We start from the raw sequence: 23,870 nt of genomic DNA, 5'->3' as shown, positions 1-23,870 counted from the left end.
TTGCAGATAGAAATAAAACGTAAAACACCAAGAACATGCTGTTATCATTAGGAACAGTAGGGAGCAGTGTATTCTCAAAATGTATATCTGCAGCGTTCTAGGCGTTTGAACACACCCCTGTCAAACTTGTAACAGTGGGGTGGAGGACAGCCTAAACTTAAAACTTGAGGAGACGGAGGCAGGGAAGTAGGCTACAAAGTAACAGTTTGGCGGATGACATTGACAGCAGAAAAAAAAGGAAATGTCTTCGGGGTACAAATCTTGGATACTGCTTACAGGTTTTATACTATTCTATGTTGCTTATCTGTTGCTTGGAGCGCTCGTTTTCTCCACCATCGAACGGCCGGTGGAGGACAAACTAAAAAGTGACATACACGTCCTGAAAGAAGAGTTTCTCAACCAAAGTTGCGTCAATGCAACATCACTTGAAAACTTTTTGGAGAAAGTTTTACAAGCCAATAAGTATGGAATATCTATCCTTCCGAATTCTTCTGCGAGTTCAAATTGGGACTTGGCTTCCTCTTTGTTCTTCGCCAACACTTTAGTAACGACAGTCGGTAAGTAAATAGTTTATACTTGTCTTTGTTAGGCCTACATCGTTTCCGTTTTGTTTCGGCTGGTACGTATAACACAAATCCATATAGCAATTTCTAAACAATTTAAGTGCTAATATTGCAAAATACTCAAGGAAACACTGATTGTTTACAGATTACAATTACAGTTCCAACTGGGTATTTGTTTGTACTCAGTGACCAAAACATGCCACGCGTCAATGGGCCCGTTTGATTTTCAGGTAGCCTTGCCCCAGTATCAGTGCCTTAGAAGTCATTAGAGCAGGGATGGGCAACTGGCGGCCTCCTTTTGAAGGCCCTCAGATCAGTTTCCACTGATTCAGTCAGGTTCTCAACCTACTGTAATTTCGAAATTTGGTTGTGCATCAGCAGTTTTACTCAGTCACTGATAGTCAGTCAATTAGCCCATGTCAGCTAAAATTTTTTACATTGCTAAATCAGTTTAGCAGCCAGCTATCTAAACTTGTTATCATGGTTGAATTACTGGCCCTGGGGCCCCCATTGATTTTGTAAGTTAGTCTCACTCAAATATAATTTCTCTCCACACTATGTCTAAATGTGTAGAATTGCAGGAAATTAACTGTAAAACAGCTCATTTGACTCTCCGCCTAATGGCGAAATTAGTAGAATTGCATGAAATTTGTTTTAAAATTGCTAAATCTATTCTCCGCCCCTTGGCAAAATGTGTAGAATTGCATAAGATTAACTCTAAAACGTAAAAAAATCTCTGATAAGCAGACCTGCGAGCAACTGCGGTCTCTCATGATGAGTTCAGATTTAAGTACCTTTGAATGGGGTATGGTAGTAGGTGCCAGGCGCACTGGTTTGTGTCAAGAACTGCAACGCTGCTGGGTTTTTCACGCTCAAGTTTCCTGTGTGTATCAAGAATGGTCCACCACCCAAAGGACATCCAGCCAACTTGACACAACTGTGGGAAGCATTGGAGTCAACATGGGCCAGCATCCCTGTGGAATGGTGTTCCTAATAATTGGTATACACTGTTTATATAGTGAAAACAATAGTGGTCCTAGAACGGAACCTTGAGCAACACCGACACTTACCATTGAATTGTCAGAGGACAAACCATCCACAAAGACGAACTGATATCTTTCCAACAGATAAGATCTAAACCAGGCAAGACCTTGTCCATGTAGATCAATTAGGGTTTCCAATCTCTTCAAAATAATGTGGTGATCGATGGTGTCGAAAGCGGCATTAAGGTCTAGGAGCATGAGGACAGATGCAGAGCCTAGGTCTGACGCCATTAAAAGGTCATTTACCACCTTCATGAGTGTGGTCTCAGCACTATAATGGTGTCTAAAACCAGACTGGACGGTTTCGGATAAATGATTTGTCTTCAGGAAGGCAGTGAGTTGCTGAGCAACAGATTTTTCTAAAGTTTTTGAGAGGAATGGGAGATTCGATATAGGCCGATAAAAATTTGTTTTAATATATATATAAATATTACTGCCACTTTTAGTGAGCTTGGTATACATCCAGATGATAGGGAGACGTTTATTATGTTCAACATAGGAGGGTCAAGCACAGGAAGTAGCTCTTTCAGTAGTTTAGTTGGAATAGGGTCCAGTAGACAGCTGGAAGGTTTAGAGGCCATGACTATTTTTGGTGAATGTGTCGAGAGACAGGATAAAAAAACTAAAGTGTCTCCATTGATCTGAGGTCCTGGCAGTTCTGTGCAGACTCGGGACAACTGAGTTTTGGAGAAATACGCATATACTAAGAGGAGTCTGTAATTTGTTTTCTAATGATCATGATGTTTTCCTCGAAGTTCATGAATTTATCACTGCTGAAGTGAAGGCCATCCTCACTTGGGGAAGGAATGCTAGTTTTCAGTTAGCTTTGCGACAGTATCAAAAATAAATGTTGGATTGTTTTTATTCTCCTCAATCAGGTTGAAAAAGTAGGCTGATCGAGCAGCAGTGATGGCTTTTTGATATTGCACGGTACTGTCTTTCCAAGCTAGTTGGAAAACTTCCAATTTGGTGGCGCGCCATTTCCGTTCCAATTTTTGGAAGCTTGGTTCAGGGCTCTGGTATTTTCTGTACACCAGGGAGCTAGTTTCTTGTCAACATTTGTTTTTGTTTTTAACGGTGCGACTGCATCTAGCGGATTACGCAAGGTTAAGTTTAGATCCTCAGTTAGGTGGTTAACCCTTTAGAACCCGTAGCAGCCGTCAACTGACTTTAAAAAAATTACTATAGTGGCCGCGAACTGCATTGTTTTTCTAACAATATCTGTGTCAATATAGCAGAATTAATTTGCTAACAACCTATTGTGGTATTCTCCTGGCTGTTGTCATCAACCAGAAACAGGGTATCACTTAAAAAATCACTTAATTACTCAAAATGACGGTGCCGGCGCGTCCACAACTTTTCTTCTTCTTTTAAGTTTTATTGGCGATCACACAATTTAATGTGCATCTCGCCACCGACTATGCGGGATGGAAACAGGATTCCCCCCCAAAAACGGAACTACCAAAAAATAAATCAAATGAATAAAACAACTTTTCTGTTAAAAATAAATAAAACAGATCTGATCCCTACACGGGCTCAAGGGGACCCTTTACTGCAGCCACAATACTGTCTATTTTCTTCGACTTCTATGAGACTTGTGCTGTACAGTTTATAACTGTGGCAATGAACGCAACAAAGTCCACCTTTTTAACACACAGGGTATCTTTTGTCCGGCAGCAAACATTTACTACAGGCTGTGGTGTATCCAGTACCATCTCTTCACTAGCATCACTTGTTTTCTCAATTTTAATCGCCTCCGCATAGGAGATTCGATTGACCACTCTAACTTTTGCCAACTCAATTTCCTTCACCCTTACAGGGAACTCAGGATCATGATCCCCACCAGCCTTTGAAAGGCTGGTCATGGCTCACATCAACACCATTATCCCAGAAACCCTAGACCCACTCCAATTTGCATACCGCCCCAACAGATCCACAGATGATGCAATCTCTATTGCACTCCACACTGCCCTTTCTCACCTGGACAAGAGGAACACCTACGTGAGAATGCTATTCATTGACTACAGTTCAGCGTTCAACACCATAGTGTCCTCAAAGCTCATCACTAAGCTAAGGACCCTGGTACTATACACCTCCCTCTGCAACTGGATCCTGGACTTTCTGACGGGCCGCCCCCAGGTGGTAAGGGTAGGTAACAACACATCTGCCACACTGATCCTCAACACAGGGGCCCCTCAGGGGTGCGTGCTCAGTCCCCTCCTGTACTCCCTGTTCACCCATGACTGCATGGCCAGGCACGACTCCAGCAACATCATTAAGTTTGCCTACGACACAACAGTGGTAGGCCTGATCACCGACAACGATGAGACAGCCTATAGGGAGGAGGTCAGAGACCTGGCCGTGTGGTGCCAGGATAACAACGTCTCCCTCAACGTGATCAAGACAAAGGAGATTATTGTGGACTTACAGGAAAAGGAGGACCGAGCACGTCCCTGTTCTCATCGACGCGGCTGTAGTGGAGCAGGTTGAGAGCTTCAAGTTCCTTGGTGTCCACATCACCAACAAACGATCATGGGCCAAACACACCAAGACAGTCGTGAAGAAGCCACGACAAAGCCTATTCCCCCTCAGGAGACTGAAAAGATTTGGCATGGGTCCTCAGATCCTCAAAAAGTTCTACAGCTGCACCATCGAGAGCATCCTGACTGGTTGCATCACCGCCTGGTATGGCAACTGCTCGGCCTGCGACCGCAAGGCACTACAGAGGGTAGTGCGTAGGGCCCATTACATCACTGGGGCCAAGCTTCCTGCCATCCAGGACCTCTATACCAGGTGGTGTCAGAGGAAGGCCCTAGGAATTGTCAAAGACTCCAGCCACCCTAGTCATAGACTGTTCTCTCTGCTACCGCACGGCAAGCGGTACCGGAGCGCCAAGTCTAGGTCCAAAAGGCTTCTTAACAGCATCTACCCCCAAGCCATAAGACTCCTGAACAGCTAATCATGGCTACCCGGACTATTTGCACTGCCCCCCCACCCCACCCCATCCCCCTCTTTTACGCTGCTGCCTCTCTGTTTATTATTTATGCATAGTCACTTTAACTCTATCCACATGTACATATGACCTCCATTACCTCGACTAGCCGGTGCCCCCGTACATTGACTCTGTACCAGTACCCCCTGTATATAGCCTCCCTATTGTTATTTTATTTTACTGCTGCTCTTTAGTTATTTTTTACTTAACACTGCATTGTTGGTTAAGGGCTTGTAAGTAAGCATTTCACTGTAATGTCTACACTTGTTGTATTCGGCGCATGTGACAAATAACATTTGATTTGAATTACAACACCGTCGTCCTTCTACAAACCTTTCTTCAGTATACTCTGTTCGTCTGCACACACTTGAAACATGGCCAAATCCTTTACAATTCTTACACTGCAGTAGTTTGGGGACGAAAGCTCTTACGGCGTTTCTTACATAACCAAGCTTCACATGCGTAGGTATTGCTCTATCAAAAAACAACAGGACCGACAGACTTTCTTATTTTTCTTGATTCACCCAGCGGGTCATACGCCGGGCACCAACCACACCAGGAATTCTCTTCAGGTATTCAACCTGAACATCCGTCATCACCCCTGAGATGACTCATTTGACGTGTGTTCTACTCCAAAGTTAAAAACACAAAAATTATATTGTCCGGATTCTTTTGAGGCCCACTGCAATTTTCCTCTGCTCTTCAGAAATACAATGAATCAAAATAAGACCACTCCTGGTCACTCTGACAGACTCCACTTTTACAAGTGCATACTTCACCATTTTCGACACCTCAATCGTGTTTCCCACATACGCATCCTTACTCAACAAACGCATCCCAACAAGAAGCCATTCATTATAATTTACACACGGATCCTCCACTCCAATTTTAGACAATATCCTTTTTGTTCCAGTTTTCGATATTACTGTTGTCCATTCAGAACATTCGTCTTCACCAAATTTACTCGACGCACTGCTTAATTCGAACTCAGCATCCACTTCTGCCATCTTCCCATCTCCCAAATGTTGACTTTCTTCCCTCATTGACTTTTCACTGTGGAAAAGGTTGTATCTCTGTTGTTTGGTGATATGGATTCGAACACGTGATGTCGAGGTGAGTGAGTAAACAGCAGATATGTTTGGTGGTGTTTGATGCTGTGAAATTTGGGGAATAGCTCTCAGATTAGCAAATCCTCTCATGATCACTTGGTTGGTACAGGCGAGCACATCATCGGTGGAGCAGGAGCTCAAATGATTGCTCTCTGTCTCATGGAAATAGTTGCAGTGTTTAGCTGTATATAGTCAGCTAACTAGTTGGTTATTTTGTCTTGTTTCTACCTATGTAATTCATATGGCCCAAGCTGCTTGCTATAGCTAGCTAGCTAGTCTGTCAGGCAAGAAAAGTTGTGTGTGGCGGTAAATTTGGGCTGTGCTTGCGAAGCGTCAACCTCAGCTGTCACTTTTTTACTAGCTAGCCAGCCATGCAGACTACCAGCTAACTAGCCACCGAAGTGGAGATTAGAGTAATTTGTGTTTATCTGTTGGACTTAGGTCATGGTTTGTCATGTTTGCAAGGTACAGATATTCATAGGCTATACATTGCCTCGCTTTCCTATTATTTGACAGTTTAGCTGTCGTGTTAGGGTAGATCCCTGTGCAGTGGAGCTCATATGATATTGAGTTACAATGATATTTGTTTACATAGCCAGCTAACAAGTTGCTTGTTTTGTCCTGTTTCTACCGAAGCAATTCATTTGGAAACTGTCCCAGCTTCGTAACTAATGAGCTAACATCTGTAGTTTGTCTGTCAGGCAAGAAAATGAGAGTTGGAGGCAACATTGTGCTTCGCTCACAATGCTGTCACTTGATCGTCTCACTCCCTCCCTACAAAGACAACCAGCTAACTTTGTTTGCCCATCGAAATAGATGAGGAATTATTCTAAACCTGTTTGGCTAAATTGCACATAGTCATCTTTTATTTTACTTTCAACTTCCTAAATAAATAAACAGTAGTTGATGTGTTGAATCTGTAAACTGTTGTGCCACATACTTTGACTTCGTATCATCTATGAAAAGTAATCTGACCATGCATCTTGAAGTGTGAGTACCCTAAATAGCCTTTATGGTTATAATCTGACCCATTTATGAATGTATTTTTGTGTACTCTATCCTGTCTGATTATCCTTCATTCTGACATACTGTACATATGCACACCATTAACTCCGAAACAATCTGTCCACTAAGGGCTTCATAAAATAATTTTGGTTGATTGATTGAAAGTGCTGTATAGCATCATAATGGGTGTGGGTGGGTGGAATGGGAGGCGTGTAACATCACACAATTTATTATGGAAACCCCTAAGAGGTGATTATTAAGAAGAGAGTATGTGTATGGTTGAGAAAAAGAGAGATGGAGAGAGAGAGAGAGAGAGATGATGTTTCTGACCACAATTGTATCCTATTTGTTGCGCCGCTCCTCTCCCTCTCTTATTCTGTTTCTCTTAGGTCAGTGAAAACGAGTGAAGTGGTGAGTAGAGTCAGGGCTCAGCAGCAGAAGGCAGGGAGTAAGAGGAGTTAAAGATGATCTGAGGCCCAGCCTAGTCCTAAAGTGACAGTGGCAGGGGTTTTAGAGCTGTTTCTAAAAGTGGTAGGATTGTTTCTTTTTTTCAGATCTGTTTTTGAACACCAACCTGTCTGTCACCACATCCAATTCACTGAATTGTTGTCAAAGTAGGCTACTATTTCTACATTTTGTCAGGCGTAGTCTGTTTTAAATCTTATTGAGAGATGTTATCTACATTTTGAAATAGTGTCTGAGTAGTTATTTGCATTTTTACATTGTTACAGAAGTAAGAATGTTTGTCAATAAAATAACCTACTTTCAGAGGGAAAAAATCAATCTAATACTTGTTGCATTTACTGAATTGTTGTCAAAGTACTATTTTTATATTTTGTGCCACTTTGTAGGATGAGGCCGTGCTTCAAGAAGTGTCATGTCATGGTTGTAGGCTAAATTGTGTACGTTTTAAAAATTGTCTCTGACCAGTTGTGTTTTGTATATTCTCTCTTTATCGGTCTCTATCTAATACTTGTTGCGCTCACTGAATTGTTGTCAAGTAAGCTACTATTTCTACATTTTGTGTCAGGCCTGGTTTGTACTAAATCATATTGAGAGAGAGGTTATCTACATTTTGAAATAGTCTCTGAATAGTTGTTTGCATTTTTACATTGTCAATCAAATAGACTACTTTGTGTGGGTTTTGAAACACTTTCTGAATATTGTCCTCTGGTCACATTTTGGAATCTTTTAAAAATATTTATATGTAAATAATATTTAGGTATAATATAGTATACTTGGTACATTACATTTTGAGTGAGTAATTTAGTCAAATTTACTACAGTTGAAATACTATAGGGCTTTTTGTTGTGTCGAGTGTTAATCTTTACACAATAGAAGACAACATTTGTGTTATTCCTTTTGACATGAATGTGGTGTCATATTAAAGAAGAGGTTGTTGCTATGTCTGTTTGTTTGAAATGTGTGAGGAAAATTAGCTATATCTAGAAAATCCTCAGTAATCTACGGCAGCGTTCTAGAGTTCTATTGGGGTCTAAATGGTTAACAGATTGTTGTACTCTGACGTCCTTGGGTAGGTGGAGGGAGTCTGGAAGGGCATCTAGGAATCTTTGGATTGTTCGAGAATTTATAGCGCGGCTTTTGATAATCCTTTGTTGGGGTGTAAGTGAATAATAATCATTATTATTAATTAATTTTTTATTAAACAAAATACAAACAATACAATAATTACATTAACAAGACAATACAACCATAAGAATTTAGGATGATGTACATAACAATACTCAAGCGAATAATTTTTTGTGATTGTAAATGTAATAAGATGGTGGTCCGACAGTCCAGGATTAGGAGGAAAAACATTTAGATCCACTATCTATTCCATGGGACAAAACTAGATCCAGAGTATGATTGTGGCAATGTGTAGGGCCCCGAGACATATTGGACAAAACCCACCGAGTCTATGATTGCTCCAAAAGCCTTTTGGAGTGGGTCTGTGGACTTCTCCATGTGAATATTGAAGTCACCAAAAATGTGAATATTATATGCCATGACTACGAGTTCCAATAGGAATTAAGGGAACTCCATGAGGGATGCTGTATATGGCCCAGGAGGCTTGTAAACAGTACCTGTACAATTGATTGAGAAGGCTGCATAGATTTCATGACTAGAACCTCAAAAGAAGAAACCAGTCTTAATTTTTTTCGTAAATTTAAATTTGCTGTCATAAAGGTTAGCAACACCTCCGCCTTCACGGGATATGATCAAATCAAATTGTATTTGTCACGTGCCGAATACAACAGGTGTAGACCTTACCGTGAAATGCTTACTTACAAGCCCTTAACCAACAATGCAGTTCAAGAAAACTGTTTACTAAATAAACTAAAGTAAAAAATAAAATAAAAGTAACACAATAAAATAACAATAACGAGGCTATATACGAGGGATACTGGTTGATCACTAGTATAACCAGGAGGAAAGGCCTCATTTAACACAGTTAATTCATCAGGCTTAAGCCATGTTTCAGTCAGACCAATCACATCAAGTTTATGATCAGTGATTAGTTCATTGACTATGACTGCCCTGAAAGTGAGGGATCTAACATTTAAGTAGTCCTATTTTGAGATGTGAGGTATTATCACAATCTCTTTCAATAACGACAGGAATGGAGGAGGTCTTTATTCCAGTGAGATTGCTAAGGCGAATACCGCCATGTTTAGTTTTGCCCGACCTAGATCGAGGCACAGGCACTATCTTGATGGGGAAAACTGAGCTGACTACACTGACTGTGCAAGGGGTGGACTCTACTAAGCTGGAAGGCTGGCTAACAGGAGTTAGAGCCCTGTCTATGTTGATAGATAAGATGAGATCACCCCTCAGCTAGGATGGAGTCTGTCACTCCTCAGCAAGCCAGGCTTGGTTCTGTTTGTGGGTGAGTAGTGGTTTTAAACTACTTGAGTAAAAATAGTTTTTTAGGGTATCTGTACTTTACTATTTATAATCTTGACAACTTTTAATTCACAACATTTCTAAAGAAAATAATGTACTTTTTACTCCATACATTTTCCCTGACACCCAAAAGTACTTGTTACATGTTGAATGCTTAGCAGGACAGGAAAATTGTCCAATTCACACACTTATTAAGAGAACATCCCTGATCATCCCTACTGCCTCTGACCTGGCGGACTCACTAAACACACATGCTTTGTTTGTAAATTATGTCTGAGTGTTGGAGTGTGCCCCTGACTATCCGTAAAGAAAATGGTGCCATCTGGTTTGCTTAATATAAGGAATTTGAAATTATTTATACTTTTACTAGTGATACTTAAGTATATTTTTACTTTTAGACCTTTTACTCAAGTAGTATTTTACTGGGTGACTTTCACTTTTACTTGAGTCATTTTCTATGAAGGTATTTTTTAAAACTTTTACTCAATTGGGTACATTTTCCACCACTGCATGAGTCCCAGAAAGAGGGCCAATTATCTACAAATTCAATATTTTGGGAGGGGTAGAAAACAGTTTTCAACCCTGCCCTGAACCTTAGTCACTGTCACTAGCCGGCTACCACCCGGTACTCTACCCTGCTCCTTAGAGACTGCTGCGCTATGTATAGAGTCATTGCACACTGGTCACTTTAGTAATGTTTACATACTGTTTTACAAACTTTATATGTACAGTATATACTGTGTTCTAGTCATGGCTCATCCTATATAACTACTGCTATACACACCTTTTCTATTCACATACTGTCTATTCACACACCATTCACATACAGTGGGGAAAAAAAGTATTTAGTCAGCCACCAATTGTGCAAGTTCTCCCACTTAAAAAGATGAGAGGCCTGTAATTTTCATCATAGGTACACGTCAACTATGACAGACAAAATGAGTTTTTTTCTCTCCAGAAAATCACATTGTAGGATTTTTAATGAATTTATTTGCAAATTATGGTGGAAAATAAGTATTTGGTCAATAACAAAAGTTTCTCAATACTTTGTTATATACCCTTTGTTGGCAATGACACAGGTCAAACGTTTTCTGTAAGTCTTCACAAGGTTTTCACACACTGTTGCTGGTATTTGGCCCATTCCTCCATGCAGATCTCCTCTAGAGCAGTGATGTTTTGGGGCTGTCGCTGGGCAACTCGGACTTTCAACTCCCTCCAAAGATTTTCTATGGGGTTGAGATCTGGAGACTGGCTAGGCCACTCCAGGACCTTGAAATGCTTCTTACGAAGCCACTCCTTCGTTGCCCGGGCGGTGTGTTTGGGATCATTGTCATGCTGAAAGACCCAGCCATGTTTCATCTTCAATGCCCTTGCTGATGGAAGGAGGTTTTAACTCAAAATCTCACAATACATGGCCCCATTCATTCTTTCCTTTACACGGATCAGTCGTCCTGGTCCCTTTGCAGAAAAACAGCCCCAAAGCATGATGTTTCCACCCCCATGCTTCACAGTAGGTATGGTGTTCTTTGGATGCAACTCAGCATTCTTTGTCCTCCAAACACGACGAGTTGAGTTTTTACCAAAAAGTTCTATTTTGGTTTCATCTGACCGTATGACATTCTCCCAATCCTCTTCTGGATCATCCAAATGCACTCTAGCAAACTTCAGACGGGCCTGGACATGTACTGGCTTAAGCAGGGGGACACGTCTGGCACTGCAGGATTTGAGTCCCTGGCGGCGTAGTGTGTTACTGATGGTAGGCTTTGTTACTTTGGTCCCAGCTCTCTGCAGGTCATTCACTAGGTCCCCCAGTGTGGTTCTGGGATATTTGCTCACCGTTCTTGTGATCATTTTGACCCCACGGGGTGAGATCTTGCGTGGAGCCCCAGATCGAGGGAGATTATCAGTGGTCTTGTATGTCTTCCATTTCCTAATAATTGCTCCCACAGTTGATTTCTTCAAACCAAGCTGCTTACCTATTGCAGATTCAGTCTTCCCAGCCTGGTGCAGGTCTACAATTTTGTTTCTGGTGTCCTTTGACAGCTCTTTGGTCTTGGCCATAGTGGAGTTTGGAGGTGGACTGTTTGAGGTTGTGGACAGGTGTCTTTTATACTGATAACAAGTTCAAACAGGTGCCATTAATACAGGTAACGAGTGGAGGACAGAGGAGCCTCTTAAAGAAGAAGTTACAGGTCTGTGAGAGCCAGAAATCTTGCTTGTTTGTAGGTGACCAAATACTTATTTTCCACCATAATTTGCAAATAAATTCATATAAAATCCTACAATGTGATTTTCTGGATTTTTTTCCTCAAGTTGTCTGTCATAGTGTACCTATGATGAAAATTATAGGCCTCTCTCATCTTTTTAAGTGGGAGAACTTGCACAATTGGTGGCTGACTAAATACTTTTTCCCCCCACTGTACATATACTATTTATATTCTGGACTCAGGAAGCTAATTTCCTGCAATTCTATCCATTTTGCTATAGGGTTCAAATCAAATCAAATTGTATTTGCCACATGTGCTTAATACAACAGGTGTAGACCTTACAGTGAAATGCTTACTTACAAGCCCTTAACCAACAATGCAGTTTTAAGAAGAAAAAAAAGTGTGAAGTAAAAAATAAAAGTACTGTGTTTTGTACTGTGTATTTATATACTGTATTCCCGACCATAGCTCATTCTAATATTTCTACTACTGTACATTGCATTTTAGTTACACTGTTTATACACACCACATATTTATTGATATACTGGATTCTTGACATAGCTCACTCATAGATAATGTATATACTGCTGTACATAATTCCTAGTATATCTTGTGTAAATTCATCCAGTCTAGATGCATATAGATTACCGTTGTTAATTGGATTTGTTCCGCCATTTCTTGATATCTTGGTCTTTCTGTTTTGTTTTAAAAATTAATTTGTTTACCTGTTTGACATTTTACTGCATTGTGAGGAGCTAGTAACATTTCGCTGCAACCATTATAACATCTGCTAAACTGTATGTGACCAATAAACTTTGATTTGTATTGTGACCGTGTTTGCTTTGTCTCTGTATTGTGTTACCTACATTCCTTTGTCCCAGGGCGGTTTACTTTGTTCTTTGCATCAATTGAGCTGTTTTTGCTCTCGTTTTTAGTTTAAATATACACCGAAGTCAAATCTAATGAAAATGCAGCAAATGCTATTTTATAATTGTGAGTTTACATTTACATTTACGTCATTTAGCAGACGCTCTTATCCAGAGCGACTTACAAATTGGTGCATTCACCTTATAGCCAGTGGGATAACCACTTTACAATATGTATTATTATTATTATTTTTTTTTTTTTTTGGGGGGTGGGGTTAGGGGGGGGTAGAAGGATTACTTTATCCTATCCCAAGTATTCCTTAAAGAGGTGGGGTTTCAAGTGTCTCCGGAAGGTGGTGAGTGACTCCGCTGTCCTGGCGTCGTGAGGGAGCTTGTTCCACCATTGGGGTGCCAGAGCAGCGAACAGTTTTGACTGGGCTGAGCGGGAACTGTGCTTCCGCAGAGGTAGGGGAGCCAGCAGGCCAGAGGTGGATGAACGCAATGCCCTCGTTTGGGTGTAGGGACTGATCAGAGCCTGAAGGTACGGAGGTGCCGTTCCCCTCACAGCTCCATAGGCAAGCACCATGGTCTTGTAGCAGATGCGAGCTTCAACTGGAAGCCAGTAGAGTGTGCGGAGGAGCGGGGTGACATGAGAGAACTTGGGAAGGTTGAACACCAGACGGGCTGCGGCATTCTGGATGAGATGTAGGGGTTTAATGGCACAGGCAGGGAGCCCAGCCAACAGCGAGTTGCAGTAATCCAGACGGGAGATGACAAGTGCCTGGATTAGAACCTGTGCCGCTTCCTGTGTAAGGCAGGGTCGTACTCTCCGAATGTTGTTGAGCATGAACCTACAGGATCGGGTCACTGCCTTGATGTTAGCGGAGAACGACAGGGTGTTGTCCAGGGTCACACCAAGGCTCTTTGCACTCTGGGAGGAGGACACAACGGAGTTGTCAACCGTGATGGCGAGATCATGAAACGGGCAGTCCTTCCCCGGGAGGAAGAGCAGCTCCGTCTTGCCGAGGTTCAGCTTGAGGTGGTGATCCGTCATCCACACTGATATGTCTGCCAGACATGCAGAGATGCGATTCGCCACCTGGTTCAGAAGGGGGAAAGGAGAAGATTAGTTGTGTGTCGTCTGCGTAGCAATGATAGGAGAGGCCATGTGAGGATATGACAGAGCCAAGTGACTTGGTGTATAGCGAGAATAGGAGAGGGCCTAGAACTGAGCCCTGGGGGACACCAGTGGTGAGAGCACGTGGTGCGGAGACAGATTCTCGCCACGCCACTTGGTAGGAGCGACCGGTCAGGTAGGACTCAATCTAAGAGTGAGCCGCGCCGGAGATGCCCAGCTCGGAGAGGGTGGAGAGGAGGATCTGATGGTTCACAGTATCAAAGGCAGCAGACAGGTCTAGAAGGACAAGAGCAGAGGAGAGAGAGTTAGCTTTAGCAGTGCGGAGAGCCTCCGTGACACAGAGAAGAGCAGTCTCAGTTGAATGACCAGTCTTGAAACCTGACTGGTTTGGATCAAGAAGGTCATTCTGAGAGAGAGATAGCAAGAGAGTTGGCTAAAGACGGCACGCTCAAGAGTTTTGGAGAGAAAAGAACGAAGGGATACTGGTCTGTAGTTGTTGACATCAGAGGGATCGAGTGTTGGTTTTTTGAGAAGGGGTGCAACTCTCGCTCTCTTGAAGACGGAAGGGACATAGCCAGCGGTCAAGGATGAGTTGGAGAAGAGAGGAGGGGATAGGGTCAAGCGGGCAAGTTGTTGGGCGGCCGGCCGTCACAAGTCGCAAGATTTTATCTGGAGAGAGAGGGGAGAAAGAAGTCAAAGCATAGGGTAGGGCAGTGTGAGCAGGACCAGCAGTGTCATTTGACTTAACAAACGAGGATCGGATGTCGTCAACCTTCTTTTCAAAATGGTTGACGAAGTCATCCACAGAGAGGGATGTGGGGGGGAGGGGGAGGAGGATTCAGCAGGGAGGAGAAGGTGGCAAAGAGCTTCCTAGGGTTAGAGGCAGAGGCTTGGAATTTAGTGGTAGAAAGTGGCTTTAGCAGCAGAAACAGATGAAGAAAATGTAGAGGAGGGTGTGAAAAGATGCCAGGTCTGCAGGGAGTCTAGTTTTCCTCCATTTCCGCTCGGCTGCCCGGAGCCCTGTTCTGTGAGCTCGCAATGAGTCATCAAGCCACGGAGCAGGAGGGGAGGACCGAGCCGGCCGGGAGGAGAGGAGGGTTGAGGAGGCAGAATCAGGAGATTGGAGGGAGAAGGATTGAGCAGAGGGAAGAGATGATAGGATGGAAGAGGAGAGAGTAACGGGAGAGAGAGAGCGAAGGTTGCGACGGCGCATTACCATCTGAGTAGGGGCAGAGTGAGTAGTGTTGGAGGAGAGCGAGAGAGAAAAGGATACAAAGTAGTGGTCGGAGACATGGAGGGGAGTTTAAAATGCACTTTTCCCTGTTCATACAGGGTCATCTGTGGAAGGAATTGTTTTTGTGTAAAGTTTTATTCAGGAATATTTAGTATTGAGTAGCAAGCAATGCTCCCTTTCATCAACCTTTTTTTGATTTATTTTTATAAGTGAGTTCCTTTGTGTGTAGTGGTCTGCAGGCTATATTAGGTTAAATATGAGATTTCCTCTTACCCTCCAGGAGACTAACATAACTTTTGAGTATCTCATGAGATGAACACAGTACAAGCTTTGTCCTCCTCATAGGCCTCATTTAGAGTTGGACCTGAAAGGACAGGGCAGCTCTAACCTGAAGTAGTTTTTTGATTTTTCTTACAAATCAAATCAAAGTTCATTGGTCGTGTACACAGATTTGCAGATGTTATGCTTGTTTCTAGCTCCAACAGTGCAGCAATACATTTACATTTTAGTAATTTAGCAGACGCTCTTATCCACAGCGACTTACAGTTAGTGAGTGCATAAATTTTTTAAAATATATTGTTTTCATACTGGCCCCCCGTGGGAATCGAACCCACAACCCTGGCGTTGCAAACGCCATGCTCTACCAACTGAGCTACACAGGACAATACCTAGCAATAATAAAATAAAACACAATGCACACAATATATACTTTAAAAAGATAGCCCTATTTGATAAAATACCAAGTCCATATTATGGCAAGAACAGCTCAAATAAGCAAAGAGAAACTACAGTCCATCATTACTTTAAGACATGAAGGTCAGTCAATACGGAACATTTCAAGAACTTTGAAAGTTTCTTCAAGTGCAGTCGTAAAGACCATCAAGCGCTATGATGAAACTGGCTCTCATGAGGACCGCCACAGGAATGGAAGACCCAGAGTTACCTCTGCTGCAGAGGATAAGTTCATTAGAGTTACCAGCCTCAGAAATTGCAGCCCAAATAAAAGTCACAGACACATCTCAACATAAACTGTTCAGAAGGGACTGTGTGAATCAGGCCTTCATGGTCGAATTGCTGCAAAGAAACCACTACTAAAAGGACACAATAAGAAGTAGAGACCTGTTTGGGCAAAGAAACATGAGCAATGGACATTAGACCGGTGGAAATTTGTCCAAATTTGAGATTTTTTATTCCAACTGCTGCGTCTTTGTGAGACGCGGTGTGGGTGAACGGATGATCTCTGCATGTGTAGTTCCCACTGTAAAGCGTGGAGGTGTTATGGTGTGGGGGTGCTTTGCTGGTGACACTGTCTGTGATTTATTTAGAATTCAAGGCACACTTAACCAGCATGGCTACCACAGCATTCTGCAGTGATACGCCATCCCATCTGGTTTGCGCTTAGTGGGACTATAATTTGTTTTTCAACAGGACAATGACCCAACACACCTCCAGGCTGTGTAAGGGCTACTTGACCAAGAAGGAGAGTGATGGAGTGCTCCATCAGATGACCTGACCTCAACAATCCCCCGACCTCAAACCAATTTAGATGGTTTGGGATGAGTCAGACCGCAGAGTGAAGGAAAAGCAGCCAACAAGTGCTCAGCATATGTGGGAACTCCTTCAAGACTGTTGGAAAAGCATTCCAGGTGAAGCTGGTTGAGAGAATGCCAAGAGTGTGCAAAGCTGTCATCAACGGTGGCTATTTGAAGAATCTCAAATATAAAATATATTTTTATTTGTTTAACACCTTTTTGCTTACTACATGATTCCATATGTGTTATTTCATAGTTTTGATGTATTCACTATTATTCTACAATGTAGAACTTAGTAAAAATAAAGAAAAACCTTTGAATGAGTAGGTGTGTCCAAACTTTTGACTGGTACTGTGTGTGTGTGTATATATATGTATGGCATTTTTTTCCTATTTTCTTGCATTACAACCTGTAATTTAAATTGATTTTTATTTGGATTTCATGTAATGGCCATACACAAAATAGTCCAAATTGGTGGAGTGAAATGAAAAAAATAACTTGTTTCAAACAATTCTAAAAATTAATAACGTAGAAGTGGTGTGTGCATATGTATTCACCCCCTTTGCTATGAAGCCCCTAAAATAAGATATGGTGCAACCAATTACCTTCAGAAGTTGGTTAGATTGCACACAGGTGGACTTTATTTAAGTGTCACATGATCTCAGTATATATACACCTGTTCTGAAAGGCCCCAGAGTCTGCAACACCACTAAGCAAGGGGCACCACCAAGCAAGCGGCACCATGAAGACCAAGGAGCTCTCCAAACAGGTCAGGGACAAAGTTGTGGAGAAGTACAGATCAGGGTTGGGTTATAAACAAATATCTGAAACTTTGAACATCCCACGGAGCACCATTAAATCCATTATTTAAAAATTGAAAGAATATGGCACCACAACAAACCTGCCAAGAGAGGGCCGCCCACCAAAACTCATGGACCAGGCAAGGAGGGCATTGATCAGAGAGGCAACAAAGAGACCAAAGATAACCCTGAAGGAGCTGCAAAGCTCCACAGCGGAGATTGGAGTATCTGTCCATAGGACCACTTTAAGCCGTACACTCCACAGAGCTGGGCTTTATGAAAGAGTGGCCAGAAAAAAGCCATTGCTTAAAGAAAAAAATAAGCAAAGACATATGGTGTTCGCCAAAAGGCATGTGGGAGACTCCCCAAACATATGGAAGAAGGTACTCTGGTCAGATGAGACTAAAATTTAGCTTTTTGGCCATCAAGGAAAATGTCTGGCGCAAACCCAACACGCTCAAGTTTTCAGTTTTTTTGTCTTATTTCTTGTTTCACCCCCAAAAATATTTTGCATCTTCATAGTGGTAGGCATGTTGTGTAAATCAAATTATACAAACCCCCCAAAAATAAATTTTAATATAAATATATATACACACACACACACACACACACACACACACAGTATATGGACACCCCTTCAAATTAGTGGATTCAGATATTTCAGCCACACCCGTTGCTGACAGGTGTATAAAATCGAGCACACAGCCATGCAATCTCCGTAGACAAACATTGGCAGTAGAATGGCCTTACTGAAGAGCTCAGTGACTTTCAACGTGGCGCTGTCATAGGATGCCACCTTTCCAACAAGTCAGTTCGTAACATTTCTGCCCTGCTAGAGCTGCCCCGGTCAACTGTAAGTACTGTTATTGTTAAGTGGAAATGTCTAGGAGCAACAAGGCTCAGCCGCGAAGTGGTAGGCCACACAAGCTCACAGAACGGGACCACCAAGTGCTGAAGCGTGTAGTGCGTAAAGATCGTGTCCTTGGTTGCAACACTCACTACCGAGTTCCAAACTGCCTCTGGAGCAACGTCAGCACAAGAACTGTTCGTCGGGAGCTTCATGAAATGGGTTTCCACGGCCGAGCAGCCGCACACAAGCCTAAGATCATCATGCACAATGCCTCGGCTGGAGTGGTGTAAAGCTCGCCGCCATTGGACTCTGGAGCAGTGGAAACGCCTGTTCTGGAGTGATGAATCACGCTTCACCATCTGGCAGTCCGACGGACGAATCTGGGTTCGGCGGATGCCAGGAGAACGCTGCCATTTCAGGTTGTTAGTGATGTGCACGCCATGGAACTTGAAGCTTTTGACCCTCTCCATTGGGGCTAGGTCTGGATGGGGGCATGTTCTCTCTGCTGTTTCCTGTAGTCCACGATCAGCTCCTTTGTTTTGTTGCAGTTGAGGGAGAGGCCTTTCTAGAATTTCTATTTTTTGGTTGGAAACAGGAGGTAGCTTAGTTTATTAGTCAAATTAACTTTTGAGAGGGGTGAGTGAGTCACGCTTTTCAGACAGATTATTCAAAACAGTCTACTCTTGAAATGAAAGAAATCAGTCCTTAGGTAGCCTACTTGAAGAAAGTTTCAGCTTGTTACTGGTTCACCTTTTGATTGTTTGCTGATTCTGTCATTGATTGTGTTCACTTTCATTTTGTTCAATGATAACCTACTTGTTCCCATCATAGCTATAATTTGCTGGATGGCGAGACCACTAACCTCTCTCTGGCATCAGCATGTTATCTGCTATTGTACTGTGTGTTTGCTTGCATGGGATCCTAATAACTTCTTACCTCTCTCTCTCTCCACCCTCCCCAGGATATGGGCACACTACGCCCCTTTCGGACACGGGCAAAGCCTTCTCCATCTTCTACGCCCTGCTGGGAGTGCCCTTCACCATGCTGGTGCTCACCGCCTGCGTCCAAAGGCTCATGCACCTGGTGACCTACGGGCCCATCGGCATGTGCCGCCAGAGGATCGGCCTGGACCCTCTCGCCGCCACTGCCGTCCACTTTGCCATACTGCTGCTGTTGGTGGTGCTGGGCTTCTTCGTGGTTCCCGCCGTGGTGTTCAGCCACATCGAGGACACCTGGTCCTTCCTGGACGCCATATACTTCTGCTTCATCACGCTGTGTACCATCGGCCTGGGTGACTACGTGCCCGGCGAGAAGCCCGGACAGAAGTTCAGGTCGCTCTATAAGATCTCTGTGATGGGTGAGTCATGAACTAGTCTGTGTGTTTTGATAACAGGGCGTGGGACACTGACACTGCTCATGACACAGCTCAGACTAAATTCTGTGATACTCATTTACTCATTCAACTTAAATATTGGTGTTCATGATGTTGAGTTAGAATTTTTTGCACTGAAGTCTCTATCCTTTGACTAGAAAACAAGGAAATAATAGTGTGAACAGTGACGGAATGCATCAATGTTTTAAGCAGAGGGATGTGCATAGGTATAAGTGGACTTGACCGTTTTGACCGTGTGCAGACACTTGAGTGAAGTGAGAGACGCTCGGCCCAACACCACCTCTCCAGTACTGAGATGAGCTAGACTTTCACACCTCGGATGTGAGAAATGGTGCCTCCTGAGTGCTCCTCCTCCCCTCAAGTAGTGCATTCCGGTCAAAAGGGTCCATAACGTCCAAGGAAGCGATTTTAAGAACTACTAAATGCTGTTTGTTTTAGTTTTAAAATGTGCTTATTATAAGATATATTTGAAATACTCATCATTTGAAGATGAGAGAGGACAGAACACCTCTGCTCTACATTGTGCTCAATGTCTAGACTTCTTGTGGGCCAAATGTCAGGTGATATTAGTCAGAATGATGACTCTGCATGACTTTCCCGATAACCTGGTTCAGCCGATGAAAGAAAATGGATGCATTCCTTATCCCTGTGTTGACCCTAGACATGCAATTCTGATACTGCAAATATGAAATATGGTTTATCGTTTGAGTATATTTGTACATTTGTAGAAGTCTAAGGAGGCCCTCTTGTGGTTTTCAGGAGGAAACTAAACGGTGTCACACCACTGCCCCCTTCATGTATCTCACAATGTCTGTGGTTGGTTGGTATACTGGATGGGTGAATTTGAATTGGGCTGCTTGCAATGTGTGGTGCGATTGCTCTCAACTTAAGGGCATGTTGCAGTAGGGAGTCAAGGATACCATACCACACCGCCATCTACCCCACTTGTACTTGGAGGGATTTCATATTGTCACATGACATTTTATCTAAGTCATGCTCTTAGTTTTTAAGGTATAATTGAATTACCCTTTTATTCTCTCTCACAATAACCTGACTGTTTAGAGCCTAGTGGTGTTTGTTGTACTCTGTGGTCATTGTGGTGGCTGGCTCTGTGGCGTTGTCTCAGGGTCCGCGCTGTGCTTCAATACGCAGCATGTTGCCTTGTTTTAGGGCCCTTTGTTTTGGTTGATCATCTCACATGACCTGGATTTTAACTTTTATTTAAAGCTTGTTCATCACACTTTCCCCTTTTTCTTTTTATGTCATATGGTCCAGCACCATCCTCAGACAATTGCTTTAATTTTGGATGTAATTCTCATTAAAGGTTAAAATCTAGGTAATCTGACATGATCAACCAAAACACAGGGCCCTAACTATGTAGGCCAGATCCCCCAGATTATTAACCTGATTGGTTGTTCTCGTTTCCTAGGAGGATTAGCAACTACTGGAAAATAAGTTGTTTTGCTCATATCAGAATACACTTATCAAAAAATACCCCACAACATGGCATGACAGAATTTAAGTCACAAGGGAGGTGTAAGTCTACTCCGCTTACTGACCTCCACTGAAACAACTGTTTAAACAAATTAACCATGATATGGCATAAAAGCATAACTGTATCGTGAGGAAGCCTGTTGAATAGTTGGCCTTCTTGTCAAGCAGGAATACACCACGAGCACAACAGTGTGGTGAGTTTGTGCTTTGTGAGACAAGTGACTATGTCCATATATAATGCTTCTTCCCACAGCGTATACTTGCTCATGGAGCTGATGTTGAATTAATGTTGTGCCCTCTGTCCTCTGCAGTGTACCTGTTTGTAGGGCTGATGATGATGTACCTGGTCCTGCGTACCTTCCACCGGATGGCCGACCTGCATGGCCTGACTTCTTTCTTCCAGCTCCCCCATTGTGACGAGGATATAGAGGAGGATAAGGAGCCCATCATCGAGGCCGGCCCTGAGGACCAGCATGAGGCAGAGGCCTTGGCCAAGCCCCTGGATCCTGCCTCCCAGACCTCCTATAACACCATCAACCGATAAGGACTCATTCCACTCTGGCCCGTTCTCCTTTACATCAGTCAGGTCAAACAGCTAAACAACAGTCACTGTTTTACAGCAACACAGGGATGAGTTTAAAACCTGACCCTACATAGGCACCAAAGACTATCTTTACCGCTGTGAGGCAACTCAGGGCTCAGGTCAGACCTTCCTGCTATGACAGCTCAACTAAAATAAAAAGAAACAAAACTCTACAGATGCAACAGTGCACCCAGTTGACACTTGGCGAGGGTTGTTCGTCAAGGTGGGAAAAGGTTGTTGTTCCATAACCTGCAGAGAACACTCCTGGTTAGGACTGATGAGGATTATTTATCACTTTATGTTGTTGTTTCAGACCAAAAATATATATAAGTTTAGCATAGACCGATATTTTCTTGTGGATGTATTTTCATGTACCCTTTTGTGGTTTTAGGTCAGGGTTGATCAAGGAAGGTCATATAGAAATATCAGATATTTCAAAACTAAACAAACTCATTATAGTGGCCATCTTTGAAATAGTTAGTTGCCCCTCCCCAGTAACTAAGTGAAAAAGCCATTGCTTGAGACTTTTTCTTGAGTCATATGATGGAGCACATTCCCAGGACTAGCGTGGGCCTTCCCAGCATCGTTTGGCTTTGTTTTTGCCTGTGGTATAACATGATCATGTGTTTCAAATCAATTCTAAGTATATCATCTGAAGGATAACAATTTTAGGGAACAAAAGGATTGAAAATAAAAACCAAGTATCTGTGTTCTGATGTGTAGTTGTCTATTGTTCAATATTAGGATTTGTAGTAATCAATTGTTCAACGTTAGGAAGTGTCATTTCTGCTATGTGACAGAGCATGTATGAAGTTTGTCCATCTTCAACAATGTATGTAGCAACTGACAATGTAATAACAGCCAATAATGTAATGGCTGCTAATAATGTAATAACTTTTTCATTTATAATATAATAAATGCTGATAATGTAATAGATTGCCAATAATGTTTATAACGCTAATAACGTTTTTGTGCATAATGTAATTATTACATTATGTGTTGATTATTACATTATGAAGTGGGTAACTTTTATGAATGTAATAATTTTAACCAATGTAATAACAGAATTACTCAACTAAATTCACTATTGTTTTTTCATGCATATCAAGTGTCATGCTTCAGTAATAGTGGACTACACACCACACCACATTCCTGAATCCTTATTTGATATTACCAAGGGAATGTAATTGGACAGTATATTAAACCAGTGGACTAATGTTGCCCGTACTCATGTTTCCCAGCAGACATAAACGGGGAGATCATGGCATTTGAATTCCAACACATTTAGATATGACAACAGTTTGGGAATGTATTATTATCTGTTATATCTACACAAGAACAGAACATATGTAAAATGGCGCCATGAAGGCAACTTTGTATACTGGTTGACCTGAAAAAGAAAAGGTGTAACACTTCCATATGTGAGGCTCATGAGGACTGTGAAGGCAGATATTGAAAGTAGTGGAAAAAACAGATTTTGGCCTTGGACCAATGGGTTAAGGGTGAGTGAGTGTCTGACATGAGTCTGGTTTCATCTCTGTAAAGCAAAGTAGCCTGGTCTATCCTGAGATGAGGAGTGAAAATCCTGTTTAATATTTTTGTGATAATTACAATTTGTCTAATCGCATGACTGAAAGGTGTCTTAAAATTGAGCAGTTGTTTTTTTCCTCTCTGACGGCACTGGATGTTTGCAAGGTCAGAATGGAAGTGCAATAGTAACCCCCCTTGCAAGTCTGTTGTGGCAATGGATGCAAATGCAAAATGTTTCTTAATATGCATGCCATTAAAGAAAGAGTGATTTTAGGTTATTACATTATTGGTTTAACTTATTACACTATTGATGTCTGGAGCGTATATTGAGATATTTAATTAAATAGTGATCCATTCTGACTACTACACTGAACAAAACTATAAACGTAACATGTACCGTGTTGGACCCATGTTTCATGAGCTGAAATAAAAGATCCCAGAAATGTTCCATACGCACAAAAAGTGTATTTCTCTCAAATTTTGTGCACAAATTAGTTTACATCCCTTTTTTATTACTTTTATTTAACTTTTATTTAACTAGGCAAGTCAGTTAAGAACAAATTCTTATTTACAATGACGGCCTACCAATAGGCAAAAGGCCTCCTGCGGTCACGAGGGCTGGGA

The 23,870-nt window shown here is 42.3% G+C and overlaps 1 protein-coding gene across 1 annotated transcript; it reads left to right on the top strand.

Annotated features, from left to right (window-relative positions):
• Nucleotides 1-64: 64 nt before the first annotated feature.
• On the top strand, nt 65-23,693 carry LOC121562575 (potassium channel subfamily K member 6). The gene is made up of 3 exons (XM_041874803.2): nt 65-557; nt 19,208-19,603; nt 21,445-23,693. Exons 1-3 carry the CDS (start codon nt 242-244, stop codon nt 21,675-21,677), a joined length of 945 nt encoding a protein of 314 aa, XP_041730737.1. The 5' UTR covers nt 65-241; the 3' UTR covers nt 21,678-23,693.
• The last annotated feature ends 177 nt before the right edge of the window (nt 23,694-23,870 follow it).

Source organism: Coregonus clupeaformis, chromosome 5, assembly GCF_020615455.1.
Source record: "Coregonus clupeaformis isolate EN_2021a chromosome 5, ASM2061545v1, whole genome shotgun sequence".
In the NCBI taxonomy this organism is placed as follows: domain Eukaryota; kingdom Metazoa; phylum Chordata; class Actinopteri; order Salmoniformes; family Salmonidae; genus Coregonus; species Coregonus clupeaformis.
The sequence above is the reverse complement of the archived record's forward strand: the minus strand, read 5'-3'. Positions and strand labels throughout refer to the sequence as shown.